At 50.4% G+C, this 16,865-nt stretch overlaps 1 protein-coding gene across 5 annotated transcripts in view; it reads right to left on the reverse strand.

Annotated features, from left to right (window-relative positions):
- Nucleotides 1–16,865, reverse strand: part of YWHAH-AS1 (YWHAH antisense RNA 1) — a 38,236-nt gene that overhangs the window by 20,247 nt on the left and 1,124 nt on the right. For 3 of the 5 annotated variants that reach the window (XM_055105801.2, XM_055105800.2, XM_063603423.1), the window contains exons 1-2: nt 10,432–10,930; nt 672–6,959 (exon numbers count right to left, since the gene is read on the reverse strand). In XM_055105801.2, the coding sequence (XP_054961776.1) occupies nt 6,628–6,959; nt 10,432–10,783 (684 nt within the window). In that variant the 5' untranslated portion in view covers nt 10,784–10,930 and the 3' untranslated portion in view covers nt 672–6,627. Of the gene's footprint in view, nt 1–671; nt 6,960–10,431; nt 10,931–16,865 lie in introns of those variants that run through there. The other 2 variants (XM_034948735.3, XM_034948736.3) reach the window with 2 other exon arrangements.

Consider the following 16,865-nt stretch of genomic DNA (forward strand, 5'->3'; position numbering starts at 1 on the left):
AGAAGAAAAATCACACCACTAGCAGTGCCAGGGGTTAACTCATTTGCCCAAAGTCGTGCAAGTTACTAATAAAGGCCAGGGTTTGAACTCGTATTTATATTGCCTGGTTTAAAGGCTTTAGAGGGGCTTTGCTAGAGAATCCAGGGGTCCTCTCAGTTTTAATATCTATCCCCTTTTTATTCACCAAACAGCAAATGCATTTCAAAGCAGTCTTTCATCTAAATTATCTCATCATCTCAACAACCCTATGAGTTCGGTAAGTCAGAGATTAATGACCCAATTTATAGATGAGGACACTAGAGCCCAGAGAAGGCAAATTATTTGTTCCATGACACACAGCACATTAGTGCCAGAGCCGGGCCTTTAACCCAGGCCTTCTGAATCCTTGTCAGAGGTCTACCTTCCAAACCACTGACCTATCTATACCAGGGGGGTTCCAGGAGGGTTGGAGGCCCTCTGAGGGCTTCTCTGAGTGGTCTCGTCTGTTACAGAAGCCAGTTAGAATCAGGCAGTCTGTTGTGGACCAAGGGTTCATACCATAGCCCTAGTCTCGGCCAGGCAACCGCTCAATGTGACCCTGGTCTCCAGGAAGGGTCTGTTTTTAACTGCAAACCTTGCTCTTCCCCTCAACCCCCATTTGCCAACAGGTGAAGAAGTACTCATAAGCTTACCTGCAATCGGTTTTACTGTTTCTGTGTGCTTGAAGCTGTGCTGGGCATGCATGTTCTCACTGAATTCTCATCACAACCTTAGGAGTTCGGTCTTCACTGTCCACTCCTAATAGATGCAGAAACTGGTGCTCAGGAAGGTCAAGCCGCATCCCCAGGGTCACACAGTCATGGAGACATAATACCAACACAAGTCCACCTAACCTGAAAGTAGCCTGGCTTGAACTATGGTGATGCTCTCTCTGTTCCCACAGAATGCAGAATGATAGCTTAAAGAGGCACCTGGAATCACTCCTGTAATCCCAGCAGTTTGGGAGGCTGAGGTGGGTGGATCACAAGGTCAGGAGTTCGAGACCAGCCTGACCAACATGGTGAAATCCTGTCTCTACTAAAAATACAAAAATTAGCCAGGAGTGGTGGTGCATGCCTGTAATCCCAGTTACTCAGGAGGCTGAGGCAGGAGAATCACTTGAACCCGGGAGGCGGAGGTTGCAGTAAGCTGAGATCACACCACTGCACTCAAGCTTGGGTGACAGAACGAGACTCCGTCTCAAAAAAAAAAAAAAAGAAAAAAGAAAAGAAAAAGGCACCCTGGAGCTGATTCTTTTTCTCTCGGGTATGCATTTTTTCCTCAACTGAAGCTGTGGCTACTGGACCAATTCCTTGGCACTGGAAAAAGCAGACTCTGAGGACTCTGAGGGACTTGGAAATAGTTGGCCCCTGGGAAGTGACTCAGTGTCCCCAACACTCTCTCCCATTGCCCGGTTTCTCAGCTTGGTGATCTTACAGAAGGGCGTGGCTGGGCTGCTGGTAATTTGCAGCTGACCTGGAGGAGAGAAGCCCCAGTAACTTCCTTGGCCTGAATCTAAGCCCCTGCTGAAAATGAACATTTTGGCAGTTTCCTTTTCTTCCTACTCAGCTTGGGCTCCCTGAAGCTCTTGCCCCTGAAACACAGCCCAGCCACCTGGCCTGCCCTCCTGCCCTCCCAAGGGCACCGGTTTTGGAAGACACAACCAGGCAGGAGTTCCCACCTGCCACGCTGCTCCCCCAAGCGCCACAGCAGCAAGGGGCAGGCACACAATCTCTCCATCAACAATTACACAGCTTCTCTGTGCCAGACACCACACACACAGGCTCGAGGGAGATGGTAGGGAACAAACCATTCTGGCCCCTGCCCTCATGGAAACTGCAGCCTTGTGGCGGAAATGCACTGCAGGTCCATAAGTGAATACATCATGGTTTCAGACAGTGATAAATGCCTTGGACAGGATGAAACAGGATAATGGCATAAACAGCAATTGGTGGGGGTTTGAGGGGGAAGGGAAGGGACTGAAGGGGAAGGGAGCAGGCACCTGAATGAGGAGGAGGCAGTTATCTTGGTTATCTATAGCCACCTAACAAACCCCCAAACCTAGTGGCTTACAACAACCATTTATTATTTTTTATGAGTCTGGTTGGCCTGAGTGGTTCCTCTGCCCATTTCTCCTGGTCACACATGGCAGCTGCATTCAGCTGGAGTCACAGCTGAGCTGGAAGGTCCAAGAAGGCCTCTCACACACATCTGGTGGTTGGTGCTGGCTGTTGGCCAGGGTGTCTCAGATCCCTATCACGCGGCCTCCCATCCTCCCGCTGGTAGACCAGCTGCCTTATGTGGTGGTCTAGGAGCAGCATTCCAAGAGGGGGAAGGCACAAGCTTGCAAGATCTCTTGCGGCCTAAGCTCCTGAACTCATAAAGGGTCACTTCTGCCACATTCTGTTGTCAGAGCAAGTCACAAGCCCAGCCCAGATCCAAAGGGCAGGGAAAGGGATGCCACTTCTTGATGTGAGGGGAGCAGCAAAGTATTTGTGGCCTTATTTATGAGACATGATCGGCCGGGTGTGGAGGCTCACACCTGTAATCCCAGCACTTTGGGAGGCCAGGGTGGGCAGATCATTTGAGGCCAGGAGTTCAAGAACAGCCTGGCCAACATGGTGAAACTCCATCTTTGTATTTTATAAATTTATAAATGTATAGATATTATATTTTATATAAAAAGAGACACGATCCATATTGCAGAGAGTAACAAAAATGATTTTGAGGTGTACCAAAGTTGTGATTAGTATGAAATCTTTTTTTTTTTTAATTTTTTGAGACAGGGTCTCACTCCATTGCCCACGCTGGAGTACACTGGCACGATCATGGCTCACTACATCCTCAAGCTCCCAGGCTCAAACAATCCTCCTGCCTTGGCCTCCTGAGTAGGCATGCACCACAACACCTAGTTAATTAAAAAACTGTTTTTGTAGAGATAGTGTCTTGCCCTGTTGCCCAGGCAGGACTGTAGCAACACAATCATAGTTCACTGCATCCTCAAACTCTTCATCTCAAGCGATCCTCCCACCTGAGCCTCCTGAGTAGCTGGGACTACAGGAGTGGGCCACCCTGCCTGGCTATTTTTTTCTTATTTTTTGTAGCAATGGGGGTCTCACTCTGCTGCCCAGACTGGTCTTGAACTCATGCCTGGGGCTGTCTTCCTGCCTTGGCCTCCCAAAGTGCTGGGATTACAGGTGTCAGCCACCATGCCTGGCCTATGTGGCCATCTTTAATCTGTGACATCATCCATGTCAGGATCTCTGGGAAGAGTGTTCTGGGCAGAGGAAGAGCACCTGCAAAGACCCTGAGTTAGGATGGCATCCAGAGACCTGAGCCTTCAACAATGGTGTGATGGTTGATACTGAGTGTCAACTTGATTGGACTGAAGAATACAAAGTATTGATCCTGGGTGTGTCTGTGAGAGTGTTGCTAAAGGATATTAACATTTGACTCAGTGGGCTGGGAAAGGCAGACCCACCTTTAACCTGGGTGGGCACCATCTAATCAGCTGCCAGTGCTGCTAGAATGTAAACAGGCAGAAAAAATGTAAAAGAGAGACTGGTCTAGCCTCCCAGCCTACATCTTTCTCGTGTGCTGGATGCTTCCTGCCCTCGAACATCGGACTCCAAGTTCTTCAGTTTTGAAACTGGGACTGGCTCTCCTTGCTCCTCAGCCTGCAGACGGCCTATCGTGGGACCTTGTGATCATGTGAGTTAATATGTAATAAACTCCCCTTTATATATATATACACACATATATATACATACACCCATATATATACATATATATACACATATACACATATATATATGCCATTAATTATGTCCCTCTAGAGAACCCTAATACAAATGGGTTCCTCTACTCCCTTAGTTTCCTGTCCTGTAAAGTGGGAACTAAGGATGTCTCCCTGGCTCCTTATAGGAATACAGGATGTAAGATGCTTTGCTTCAAGGCTGGGTTAGGATTTTGGTTATTGGCCAGTGGCAGGGAGGAGAGGCCAACACAGGAGCTCAGCTTGGCTTCCCCCAAGCTCACCAGCGTTTGTTGAGCACTGTCTGGCAGGAAGGCACAGTGCTCAGCACCACAGGTCATAGCTGGGGAGTCTGAGGGTTGCTGGTCTTGCCAAGCTTATGGGATAAAAAGATTGCTTGCTGCCCCGGATGTGACTGAGACATACCAGATGCATCTCAGAAGAAAAGAGCTGGGAGGACTGTGGGGCTCAGGGAAGGCCTGGAGGAGATGGGGTTCCAACAGGGCTTTGAGGGGCATATAGGATTTGGCTGAAGGAGGGGAAACTGTTGATAGGAAAAGTGTAAGCGGCTGTGGAATTTAGTAATTCACTGCAACAAATGTTTGCTGAACCCCTACATACACCACGTGAACGGGACAGACAGAGAGAGGCACTGTGAGGATCCAGAGGAGACACAACACAGGCCTTGAAAGGAAGTGATGATGCTTCAGAGGCCTGAGGATGAGTCAGGTCAAGCACAGTGGGGCACTGGGAGGAGGAGATGATACCAAGAGGGTTCCAATGAAAGGACATCTGCAAAGGACAGAGGGGAGGGAGGGCTTGAGTTTCTCAAGTAAAGGCAACGAGCTGTGTCTGAAGCAGAGGGTCCATGTGGAAGAGAGTGGAGGGATGAGCTCAGGGCCAAACTGGTCTCATGAGCTAACTAAAGACTTCATCCTTTTTCCTGGCCAGGCGCGGTGGCTCACACCTGTAATCCCAGCACTTTGGGAGGCCAAGACAAGCAGATCACTTGAGGCCAGGAGTTCGAGACCAGCCTGGCTAACATGGTGAAATTCTATCTCCACTATAAATACAAACATTAGTTGGGCATGGTGGTGCACGCCTGTAGTCTCAGCTACTCAAGAGGCTGAGGCAGGAGAAATGCTTAAACCTGGGAGGCGGAGCTTGCAGTGAGCTGAGATGGTGTCACTGCACTCCAGCCTGGGCGACAGGCTTTGAGACTCCGTCTCAAAGAGAAAGGAAGAAAAAAAAAGGCTTTGTCCTTTTTCCTGAGGGCAATGTATGTAGGAACACCAGATTTAGCAAATTAAAATACAGGTTGTCCTGTTAAATTTGGATTTCATATGAACAACAAATAATTTCTGTAGTATGTGTATGCAATTTCTGGGACATTCCTATACTAAAATATTATTCATTGTTTATCTGAAATTCAGTTTTGTTTTTTTTTTAAGACAGGGTCACACTATGTTGCCCAGGCTGGCCTCAAACTCCTGGCCTCAAGCGATCTTCCTGCCTCAGCCTGTTGAGTAGCACTACGGGTGTGTGCCACCATACCCAGCTTGAAATTCAGTTTTAACTGAGCCTCCTGTATTTTCTCTGGAGACCTTAAGTGTGGGATCATGGAAAGGTTTTAAGCAGGGTGAGGACAAGGTCAGATTTACATTTTGGGAAGCTCCCAGGATTTGTGGGAAAATAGACTGGAGGGAGACCAGGAAGGGGCGGGGGATGAGGTTCCTCCGATTGTCCTGGCCAAAGAAGTGGAGGTCACCACCAGGAATGGGGCCATTGCATCATGTCTTCCAACACATCTGCCTCCCCAACTAGGCATGTGGCCTTGGATAAACCCCAGCTGATGAAGCTCCAGAGGGCTGCAGGCCAGTCAGACCCCAGCTGTGCCATGTGAGCCCCTGGCATGGTTTACTCCCTCCCAGATGCTCATCTGCCAAACAAAGGGGTCAGATGATCAGAGAGATTGTCCATGAGGGCCCTTCTGCTTCTGCCATCCTGGGGCCCTCCGCCCATCCTCTCTCTGATACCTCTCCTGGCATGGGCCCACCAGGGTGAAAAGTCCAAACCTGAGATGCTTGGCTCCCAGGTCATCCTTCCTGTGCCTCCTTGCTCCTTCTTCCCTCCCACCATCACTCTGCCCAGTGAATGCCTGAAGGGACCCCGTGTCTCCTCTCTCCAACCTCAGGTCCCAGGCCTGGTTTTGGAGAAGGGTCTCAGCCTGTGTTGACAGCCTGTGATGGGTGAAGCTAGGTCTTCGGCATCACTCGTTTCATTGAATCTTCACAGCAGTGCTACAAGGAAAGCATCATTCCCATTTCACAGATAAGGGGGACTGAGGCTCAGCAGTGCTGCTGACCCAGTCACACAGCTGTGCAGGGGGCAAACCTGGAGTGGAGTCCAGGTTGGGCTGGCGCCAGTGCTCTGCTCTCCCGCTGTCTCAATGGAATGTACCCGGGAGCCCCTAATCCCCCATTGATTTAGTGTTCGGGCTTGGTCAGCAGTCTTCTTGTCCCACTGCAGGCATGTGCAGCCCCGGCTCTTTCTGAGTTAAGCCAGGGACTGAAATGGGTCGGCAGAATACTCATCTGTTGGGCGCTTTATGGTTTATAAAGCCCTTTCCCTTCTGTGCCCTCCTCACAACCCCATGGAGACTCTGCACGGCCCCTCCAGCTCTTAGAGGCTGCATTTTGCCGCAGTGAAGGCCACATTAAATATTAACAGGGCAGCTCCTGGCCCCGCTGTGACGTCAATTACGGGGCCGCTTGGTGAGGGCTGCGGATGCCTTTCCAAGGTGAAGCGGTGACCGGAATTCAGCTGGCTTGAATGGTGTCCCAGGAGGCTGGCTGTCAGGACTCGGAGAAGATGTTGCTAATGTAAGGTGTGGCAGGAATCCAAAAGCTTTCCTCTGATCTTCCTGGCTCCCTCAGGGCCTGGTGGCATCCTGAGGCTGGGGAGATGCATTCAGTCATTTGGCAGATATTTATTGAGCACCTGCTATATGCCAAGCACAGTGCGAGGCTCTGCGGAGACAGCTGTGAATGTGATGAGGTCTTTGCATAGTGGTGCTCCCTGTGTGATTGAAGAAAGGGAGAAACCCAGCTCTGTGGGCTAGGGCAGGTGCCCACTCCAGCGTGAGGCCAAGGGATCCTTCCAAAAGAAGTCAGGTTGATACTGAAACCTGAAGAAGGAGCCCAAGTTAGGTAGGGAAAGAGGAGGGGTGAGGGAATAGACATAGAGAATACCTTTCGAGGTCGGATCCTGGTTCTACCTGTTCGTAGACATTTATCTACAAATTAGGTTTCCACCACGCAGGGCTGTTGTGAGGACTAAATGAAGCCATTGCTAGTGACAGCACAGGCTGGATGCATAGTGAGGTGCCTAGTGGGAGCTCATGGGTAGCTGCTGTGAAAATAGCTCTGGGCCACACATGGTGGCTCACACCTGTAATCCCAGCACTTTGGGAGGCTGAGGCGAGAGGATCACTTGCATCTAGGAGTTCAATACCAGCCAAGGCAACATACTGAGACCCTGTCTCTACAAAAAATAGAAAATTAGCCAGGCGTAGTGGTGCACACCTGTAGTCAGTCCCAACTACTTGGGAGGCTGAAGTGGGAGGATCACTTGAGTCCAGGAGGTCAAGGCTGCAGTGAGCCAGGATTGCACCACTGCACTCAGCCTGGGTGACACAAGAAGACCTTGTCTAAAAAAAAAAAAAAAAAGGAAGGGAAGGAAAGAAAGAAGGAAAGAAAAGAAAGGGAAGGAAGGATGGAAGGAAGGAAAGAAAAAGAAAGAGAGAGAGAGAGAAAGGAAAAGAAAAGAAATAGTCTGTGTCTTACATGATTCCTTTGCACTGCCAGGAATTCTTGCTCCCATTTTGTAAGCAGAGAATCTACTGAGGCTCAGAGAGGTGAGAGAGGTGACCCGACATGGCCAGGGTTATACTGTGGATTAGACCCCAGGTTGGACATGTGACCCTAGGCTCTGACTTGGGCTTTTTGCCATACTCCATCCACAGGCAACCCAAGCAATTATTTCAGCTCAGTGAGATACGGAATCCCACCAGTGATTCCCAGTATGAGTTCCTTGGCTGCATGTCCAAGGGTAGTCTCAGCCTTCTTTGCGATAAGGCCACAGCTGTCTGATGATTAGCCCAGGGTTGGGCTTTGGGAGGCCTGGGCATAGGCTTGATTTCGCTAACCTGCTGTGTGACCATGGGTGAATTACTTTCCCTCTCTGAGCCTCAGTTCCCACAGGGCCAGCGAATGACCAGCTGTTATTGTCTGGGTCTCTGATCCTCCCAGTAGTGCTGTGGCAAAGGAACTACTTTGAATTTCATATTAAAGATGAAGAACCAGGACAGGCGCGATGGCTCACGCCTGTAATCCCAGCACTTTGGGAGGCTGAGGCAGGTGGATCACTTGAGGTCAGGAGTTCGAGACCAGCCTAGCCAACATGGTGAGACCACGTCCATACAAAAAATACAAAAATTAGCCGGGCATGGTGGTACATGCCTATAATCCCAGCTACTCAGGAGGCTGGGGCAAAAGAATTGCTTGAATCTGGGAGGCGGAGTTTGCAGTGAGCTGAAATCACGCCAATGTACTCCGGCCTGGGCAACATGCGAGACACTGTCTCAAAAAAAAAAAAAAAAGAAGATAAGGAACCAGCGGTCTGAGACCGACAAAGTGGCATGCACAAGGCTACACAATTAGCAAGTGGGGCCCAGGATTTGGGAACAACCCGTTGCTGGCAGAGCTTCCCATCAGTCCACCATGCTGTGCTGCCTCTTGGAGTAAGAAAGCCAAACTGAATTGTCTCCAAGATCTTTATCATGGGTCTGTGATTCTGTGAGTTCCCTGCTGCCCCAGGCCTTCAGGGCTCAATGACCTCATGGGGAAGCCATTTCAGGTTGTGCTGGTCCTCCAACTGTCCCCATTTCAAGTAGGTAACATCCCCGTAGGCAGCACTCCCTCCCTCCCTCAGACACAACCTCATTCCTCCTGAATGAAGAGGTCTAGTGAGGACAGTGACATGCCCTTTTTATTCTCCCCCAACCACACGGCCCACCCACCCCGACATGCCCATTTTATGGAAAAGAAAACTGAAACTCAGGTCCAACAACTTGCCCAGGTTTCCCCAGTTACTGTGGAAGAGCTAGGATTTGAGGCTGGGTCTGGTAACTCCAGATCTTGTACTCTAAGTAACTGCAAGCTGGCCAGATTCAGCAGGACAGCCCTCCTCCTCCTCTGAGCTCCCTCCCGGCTTCTGCAATCCTGCCTGCCTTCCCCCTTGCTCCCTCCCTTTTCTTGCCTTTCACTCAGCTGTCACTTAATGTTAGCTGTCAGCTGATTTCAGGTGTTCCCCTTCCTGGGGTGGAAGGGGAGAGGACAAAAGATCTTGGCCATTCACAAAGGGGGCTCTGGTGATGGGAGTTTTGTAATACTCAGAAGGTGTAACCAAATTCAATTCAGCATTCATGGAGCAGTGCCTGGATCCAGGACACTCAGCCAGGCATCCCAGGGGCTCAGATGGTGAATGAAACACAGGCCCCATTCTCCAGTGCTTACAGTCTATTACAAAGGAAATGGCTGCTTCCTAAGGAAGTGGGAAGCAGAAGGTGTAAGTAACAAAGAGTGTGAACCTTATAGTCAGAAAGACCTGGGTTCAAATCCTAATTCTTCATCTAATAGCAGCATGACTTTGGGTAAGAGGATGCCTTCCTGAGCTTTAATTTTTCCATCTGTTTAATGGGTGTAAGAAGAATAGCTCCCATATTAAATGAGATCTTATACTGCATTAAATGACATAACATAGTGCTTGATGCCCAGTAGCAAGCCACAGACATTCCTACCAATGTCACTCTAGGCAGACAGTGGATACCAGAGTCACAGTGGGAGTAGGTGGAAGGCGAGAGTACTTCTTGTTGGAGAAACTGGGAAGGCTCTTTAGAGGAGGTAAGATTTTGGCTGGGTATTAAAGGAATGTAAGAAGAAGAGAATGGGGTGGAGGGATGGGAAAGGACATTCTGGAAACTCATGGGCAGAATCTGGGAACCTGGTGGGCCTAATGTGTCCAGGGAGTGGGTGATGACCTTGAGAAGATGGGCCACGGGCAGGTTATGAAGGGCCAGGTAGAGGAGTTTATATCTTTAACGAGGGAATGGGTCCTACCCACGACCCCAGGGGCAGCTCAGTGCTGTCTCTGCAGAGGCCAGCCAGCCTCCTACAGGAGTTGGCCTTCTCATGTGGCTGTGGTCCTCTCAGATCCCTTTATCTCCTGAGTCAGGGCCAGCCTGCCACCATTATCTACAAGAAGACAGAAGGCTATAACAATCTGCTTGCCTCCTACTAACATACTGGGGAGGAAAAGATGTTTTTCAGCATAGTTGCCTGGCAGAGAACCATGGTGAAAATTCAGTGACCCTCTCCCTTGCTTCTCAGGGTACAGTTTCAGCAGCAGCTGATGACAGTTATGCTCATAGCTCAACAGCTACAAGAATGTTCTCAGACTCTCTGAAGGTCAGGGGCAGTGGTGGGAAGAATGGTGAAGATGGAGCAGAGCCCCTGCTCTCTGTGCTGTGGCTGGGCAAGACACTTAACCTCCCTGGGACTCAGTTTCCTCATCTGTAAAATCAAAACAATAATACTGACCTTGCCTTAACCAAGAGACAGCGTAGTAGCAAACTGCTGGCCCACAGCCTGCTATGAAGTAGGAGTTCATTACCTTCTTCGCTCCAGGTCTTGACATGGTCCAAAGACTTGTCTTTTGAAGCAGCCCTATTGTATCCTCTTGCGTTGTCATGACATTGTCTGCTGGTCTTCCAGTGGCAAAATATCCTAGACTTTCAGAGCTGAAAAAAAAAGGTACTTTGCCATTCATCATTGCAGCCTCCCATTTCACAGATAAGAAATCCAAGGCTCGGGGTGAAGGAACAGCCTTCTCCAGCTTTCCCGGACCATGCACGACAGCCCCTCCCACCCCAACCCACCCAGTGGGAACCATGCAAAAGCTTGAGGCAGTTATTCAGATGGTTCAAGCCAAAAGATCTAGAAAATTCTTGCTAAGAAACACAAACTCCCAGACCATCTGCAGAACTGAAACAAAAGCCTTTTTCGCCCTCATTTTAACTGCAACTCAATAGGTGTCGGCTTTGAGCTCTCCCCCAGAGCTGAGCTCCTCTGAACAAGCTGGAGGGGGGCGGGTGCTGGGACTGGGGCTCTGAGCTCCACCAGCTCATAGAACCAGCTCACAGATTGCAGCTAACAGGACATTTTTGCACTTCTTAATGCCAAAAGCTGCCTTGGATGCTGGTTTGCTTCCAAGGCGCGCTTTGAAAGAGGGATGGAAGGCTCTAGATGATCCTGAAATCTCTGCGCTCAAGATGCTCTTAGTTAAGACACAGGGGGTGAGATTTGGTGTCAGCAAAAGGATACTGGGGTCAAAGTAGATGGTGCAAAGTTGGGGTGAGTGGGGAAGGCTTCAGATGATTGCAAGAATCTGACTCTTCTAGGCCTCAGTTTCCTCATACATATAGTGGGGCTAACAGCCTCCTTCCGAGTGAGGATGTGGGGAGATAATATGAGAGTAAAGTGTTCATCCTGAAATCAGGCAGAGGGTAAGTGATTAAAAAACAAGAGTCGAACCGGGTGCAGTGGCTCACGCCTGTAATCCCAGCACTTTGGGAGGCTGAGGCGGGCGGATCATCTGAGGTCAGGAGTTTGAGACCAGCCTCAACATGGAGAAACCCTGTCTCTACTAAAAATACAAAATTAGCGGAGCATGGTGGTGCATGCCTGTAATCTCAACTACTCTGGAGGCTGAGGCAGGAGAATTGCTTGAACCTGGGAGGCGGAGGTTGCGGGGAGCCGAGATCGCGCCATTGCACTCTAGCCCGGGCAACAAGAGCAAAACTCTGTCTTAAAAAAAAACAAAAAACAAAAAAACAAGAGCCGCTGTCGATGTTATTGCTGGTGGTTTTATTATCATTGGCTGGGTCAGCAAGGTCACCTTGGCTGCAGGTGGCCTACAGTGGGAGAAAAAGTTAAAATCCTATCTGGGTGACATTATTAATAATTTGTGGACAGGCGGCTGCTCCAGCTCAAGATGGTAACCATGCCAACATTGCAAATGCCATCTCTCCAGAACAACATCACGTCTCCTTTGTAATATGTCCCTTGGTGTCCAGACTTCTCAGCAGCTCAGAGTAAGTGTCTCAGAGTATCCATGAGTGGAAAAACAAAAAACAAAAAAACAAAAAAACCAGGATGTGCCTTTTCTGGGTCATCTATTCACTGGGCTCTGGTGGAGGATTCTGGCAATGCTTTAGAAATGCAGTCCCACGTGAGGAGCAGTCGTGACCACTAGCTCAGGGTGGGATGCAAGTGAGGAATTTTTTTTTTTTTTTTGAGCCTTGTTGTCCAGGTTGCCCTGCAATGGTGTGATCTCGGTTCACTACAACCTCTGCCTCCGGGATTCAAGCGATTCTCCTGCCTCAGCCTCCTGAGTAGCTGGGATTACAGGTGCCTGCCACCACACCCAGCTAATTTTTTGTATTTTTAGTACAGATGGGGTTTCACCATGTTGGTCAGGCTGGTCTCAAACTCCTGACCTCAGGTGATCCACCCACCTTGGCCTCCCTAAGTGCTGGGATTACAGGCATGAGCCAACATGCCTGACCTTTTTTTTTTTTTTGAGATGGAGACTCACTCTGACGCCCAGGCTGGATGGAGTGCAATGGTGCGATCTCAGCTCACTGCAACCTCTGCCGCCCGGGTTTAAGCAATTCTCCTGTCTCAGCCTCCTGAGTAGCTGGGATTACAGGCGCATACCAACACACCCCGCTAATTTTTGTATTTTTAGTAGAGACAGGGTTTTGCCAAGTTGGCCAAGGTGGTCTCGAACTCCTGACCTCAGGTGATCCGCCCGCCTTGGCCTCCCAAAGGGTTGGGATTACAGGCATGAGCCACCACGGCTGGCCAGTTTTTCTTTTTTAAAAATATTTTTTGTAGTCCCAACTACTCGGGAGGCCAAGGCAGGAGAATTGCTTGATGAACCTGGGAGGCGGAGGTTGCAGTGAACTGAGATCATGCCACTGCACTCCAGCCTCGGTGACAGAGACACACTTCATTAAAAAAAAAAGAAAAATAAAATAAAATGTGTGTGTGTGTGTGTGTGTATTTTGTTTTCTGTAGAACTGGGGTTTTGCCATGTTGCCCAGGCTGGTTTTGAACTCTTGGCCTCATGTGATCCTTCCACCTCGGCCTCCCAAATCTCTGGGATTACAGGCATGAGCCACTGTGCCAGGCTATTGGTCCCTTTTTACAAGTGACTTGCCGGAGGGTACTCAGCTGGTGCACTGGCAGGGTAGGATTTGAACCCAAGACAAGAACCATGTTCTTTCTCAAATCACACCACACACGTGTGTTCAGGAACCCGGGGCGGGGGGGGGGGGGTTTGTTCTGTTCCCCGAGTGAGACCCTGTACCAGGTGAAGACCCAGACTTGGCTCCTCTACTGGGGACCTGCTCTGAGCCCTGAGGCAACAAAGTGTGTTTGACATTAACCATTGACCTCCCTCACCTCACTCAGGTGCTGTCTTTGACGTTGTTCAAAGGCCCTGTTTATCGATAGGACGTAGAGCCTTGGGAGTACGTGACCTGTCCCAGGTGGTGACCCTGATTTTTACTGATGAGGCTCTTGGGCGTTAGCAACTCTCTCCCAAGGGCAAAGAAGATGTGTGCCGGGAAGAGTGTGTAGGCCACGTGGTGGGAGGCTTATGTATGCTTTGTATAATCTGAGTGACCCCAACAGGGGAGTCACACTTTGAGCTCTTCTCAGCTGACACCACGGGGCAGTGTGAGGCCCTCAGACTTGGGTGTCTGACGGATCTGAGTTTGAATCCTTGCTTTGCCCATTCCCAGGTGTGTGACTTTGTTTAAACCATGGGACAGCTCTGTGTCAGTTTGCTTATCTGTAAAATGGGAAGGAGGCCGGGCTCGGTGGCTCACGCCTGTAGTGCCATCACTTGGGAGGCCGAGGCGGGTGGATAGCTTGAGTACAGGAGTTCAAGACCAGCCTGGGCAACATGGCAAAACCTTAGCTCTATTAAACAAACAAATTTTAAAAACTGGCTGGGCGCAGTGGCTCATGCCTGTAATCCCAGCACACTGGGAGGCCGAGGCAGGAGGTACATTTGAGGTCAGGAGTTCAAGACCAGCCTGGCCAACCTGGTGAAATCTCTTTCTATTAAAAATACACACAAAAAAATTAGCTGGGCTTGGTGGTGCATGCCTGCAGTCCTAGCTACTCGGGAGGCTGAGGCAGGAGAATAGCTTGAACCTGGGAGGCAGAGATTGCAGTGAGCCAAGATTGTGCCACTGCACTCCAGTCTGGGCAACAGAGCGAGACTCCATCTCTTAGAGAAAAAAAAAAAACAAAAAAAAAGACTAAAAAATCCATTTAACAGATGAGGCACAAGAGTTTAAATAATTTTCTCTGAAAAAATTAGCTGGGTGTGGTGATGTGCGCCTTGTAGCCCCAGCTACTTGGGAGGCTGAGGCAGGAGGATCGCTTGAACCTGGGAGGCAGAGGTTGCAGTGAGCTAAGAGAGCACTATTGCACTCCAGCCTGGGTGAATGGGTGAGACTCTATCTCAAAACAAAACAAAAGCCAACAAACAAAAAAACAGGAAAGGAAATCGGACCAGCCTTACAGGGGTATCTTGAGGGAAAAAAAAAAGCCCGTTTCTGCAAAGCACCTTGCCTGGTGCTAGGAACATGGTAGATGGTTCCTTAGAGTGCATGAGGATGGGGTCACCAAGGATAGGGCAGTGTGTGAAGAGGGCTTCGGACAAAGCCCTGAGGAACCCTAGGATTTTGGGGTAGGCTAGAAGACAAGCCCATACAGCAAATAGAAGAGCAACGGCCGGAGCAGCAGAAGGGAAGCTGGGAGAGTCGGTCAAGGAAGGGTGAGCAGTCGTGCCCAGTCCAGCCAAGAGGACCAGGGAGGTGGGCACTATGAAGCCTCCTTGGCTTTGACAACAAGGAGGGCTCTGGTGGCCACGGTGGAGGAGTAGGGACAGGGCGAGAGCACACTGAGCTGATGGGTGGGTAGGAGGTGAGGAAGAGGAGACGGGGAAGTTTGGCGAGAAGAAAAGCTTCATGGGAGAACCAGAGTGTCCTTTACACATGTCAGAAATCAATTATTTAGAATGCTCCAGCTCTACCTAATTTTCACTGTTTTGAAATCAATCTTAGTCCAACCTCATCAGAAAAGCTGGAAGGGCTCTAAGCCCTCTAAGAGCTAGAAGGAACTGAGGAGGTCCCCCCATCCAGGGCTGGCCCTCCTGCCATCTCTCACTGGGACCCCATCCTTACGGGGGGTGGAGTGGATGATTCATTACTATCTAGCATGCTCTTTAAATATATTCACTAGGGGAAAGATCAGCCTGGTTTGTTAACCTCGATTCCAACAGCAAAGGTGACTCTTCAAAGCATGGTGAAGCCTGGGGTAGTGGCCTCCTCCCAGACCCACATTCAAATCCTGTTTCATGGGCCCCCAAAAGTGTGATCGTTTCAGCATCATAGCAGGAAGAGGAAGGCCTGGGAGGCAGGAAAGCTGGTATGGAGACCCCAGCTCTGCTCACTCGCTGTGCAAACTAGGGCCGGCCCCTCCTTTCCCTCAGACCTCAGTTTCCCGTTATTCAGGATAAGGGGTTAGACAGGGGCGATTCTAAGGGTCCTGCCAGCTCTGACATTTCAGCATGTGGATATCTATTTTAAAGTCCTTGAAACAGTTAAGTCCAACTCACCAGATGGAAAACAGGTCCAGAAAAGGCCTGGTCTCCAGTTCCCTCCCTTCTCCCTTCGAACACGTCTTACTCTCTAGAGCAAGATTCCAGGCCTGAAATATGGCTTCCCAATTACCTAAGGATGAAGCCTCCAATCTTCGGCCTGGCATTTAAAACACTCCGTAATCTTGTTTTACCCAACCTCACTTCCCATTCTTAGGCCTCTCTTCTCACCATCTCCCAGGTCACTGCCAAGCCTTTGCCCATGCTGTACCCCAGGCCTTAATCTTTTTCCTGACTCTCCTTCAAGATCCAGCTTATCCCTGTGGGCTGAGCATGCAGTAGATGCTCAATAAAATTCTCAGCGAGCCCAAGGCCCCCTCTCCTGCACTGCCCTTGGCATGTTGAAATCAAGTGGGGGCCTTGTTTTAATCATCATTTTCCTAGCTTGTCGGGCAGCCCAGCCCAGGGCCTGGCACAAGGGACCCTCAGCATCCAATACCAGCCAGGATTGGGAGGGGCTCAGTGACCAGCCAGTTGGGCCACCCCAGCTCTTTGCCACAAGAGAAAGTTCAGCCTGGGTTTGGACTCAGATCCTGGCCCCACCACTTACAGGCTGCGTAACCCTGAGCAAGTCACTAACCTCGCTTTTCCTCAGGTTCCACGTTTTAAATATGGGGAGACCAGCTGTGCCCACTATGGGCTGGGTAGTGAGGATTAAAGAGGAGAATGCTTGTACGGGACTAGCACTGTGCTGGCTCCTAATGTGTCCTCAATATTACTTGTCCCGCCCTGGCCACCCAGTCCCCTCCTCTGGTGGAAGGCACAGCCTGCCCAAGGCTACGTCTCAGGTTGGGTTCGATTGTGTGTGTCTGTGTAGCGGGGCTGTCCCCGAGGGTCGGACTCGATCCTGCCCGGACCAGTACAAGGTGTGGCCCAGCAGAACGCATGGACAGGCAGGGCTCGGGGCGGGCGGGACGGCTGGGGCGGGGCTGGGCGGACCCGCCCCTCAGGGCACGCGGCCTCCCGGCTTCTCCGCCAGTATGTTTGCTTGCTTTTGGGGCCCTTCTCAAGCCAGATCTCTAACGTGGATGGAGTGGCGCGTTTCAGGGTGGGGCTATGACAATGCACTGCCTGTGCAGCCGCCATCACCGCGCCCCCTCCACCGGCTCCGCAGTCTCCTGCCCGGCTTTCCCTTCTCCACCTCCATCTCTGCGGCGGTAAAATGCAGCACTCGCAGAGCGCCTGCGCGGCTTTCAGGCCGGGCGGCGGCGGCGGCGGCGGCGGCGGTGGCTAT

Source organism: Pan paniscus, chromosome 23 (assembly GCF_029289425.2).
Source record: "Pan paniscus chromosome 23, NHGRI_mPanPan1-v2.0_pri, whole genome shotgun sequence".
In the NCBI taxonomy this organism is placed as follows: domain Eukaryota; kingdom Metazoa; phylum Chordata; class Mammalia; order Primates; family Hominidae; genus Pan; species Pan paniscus.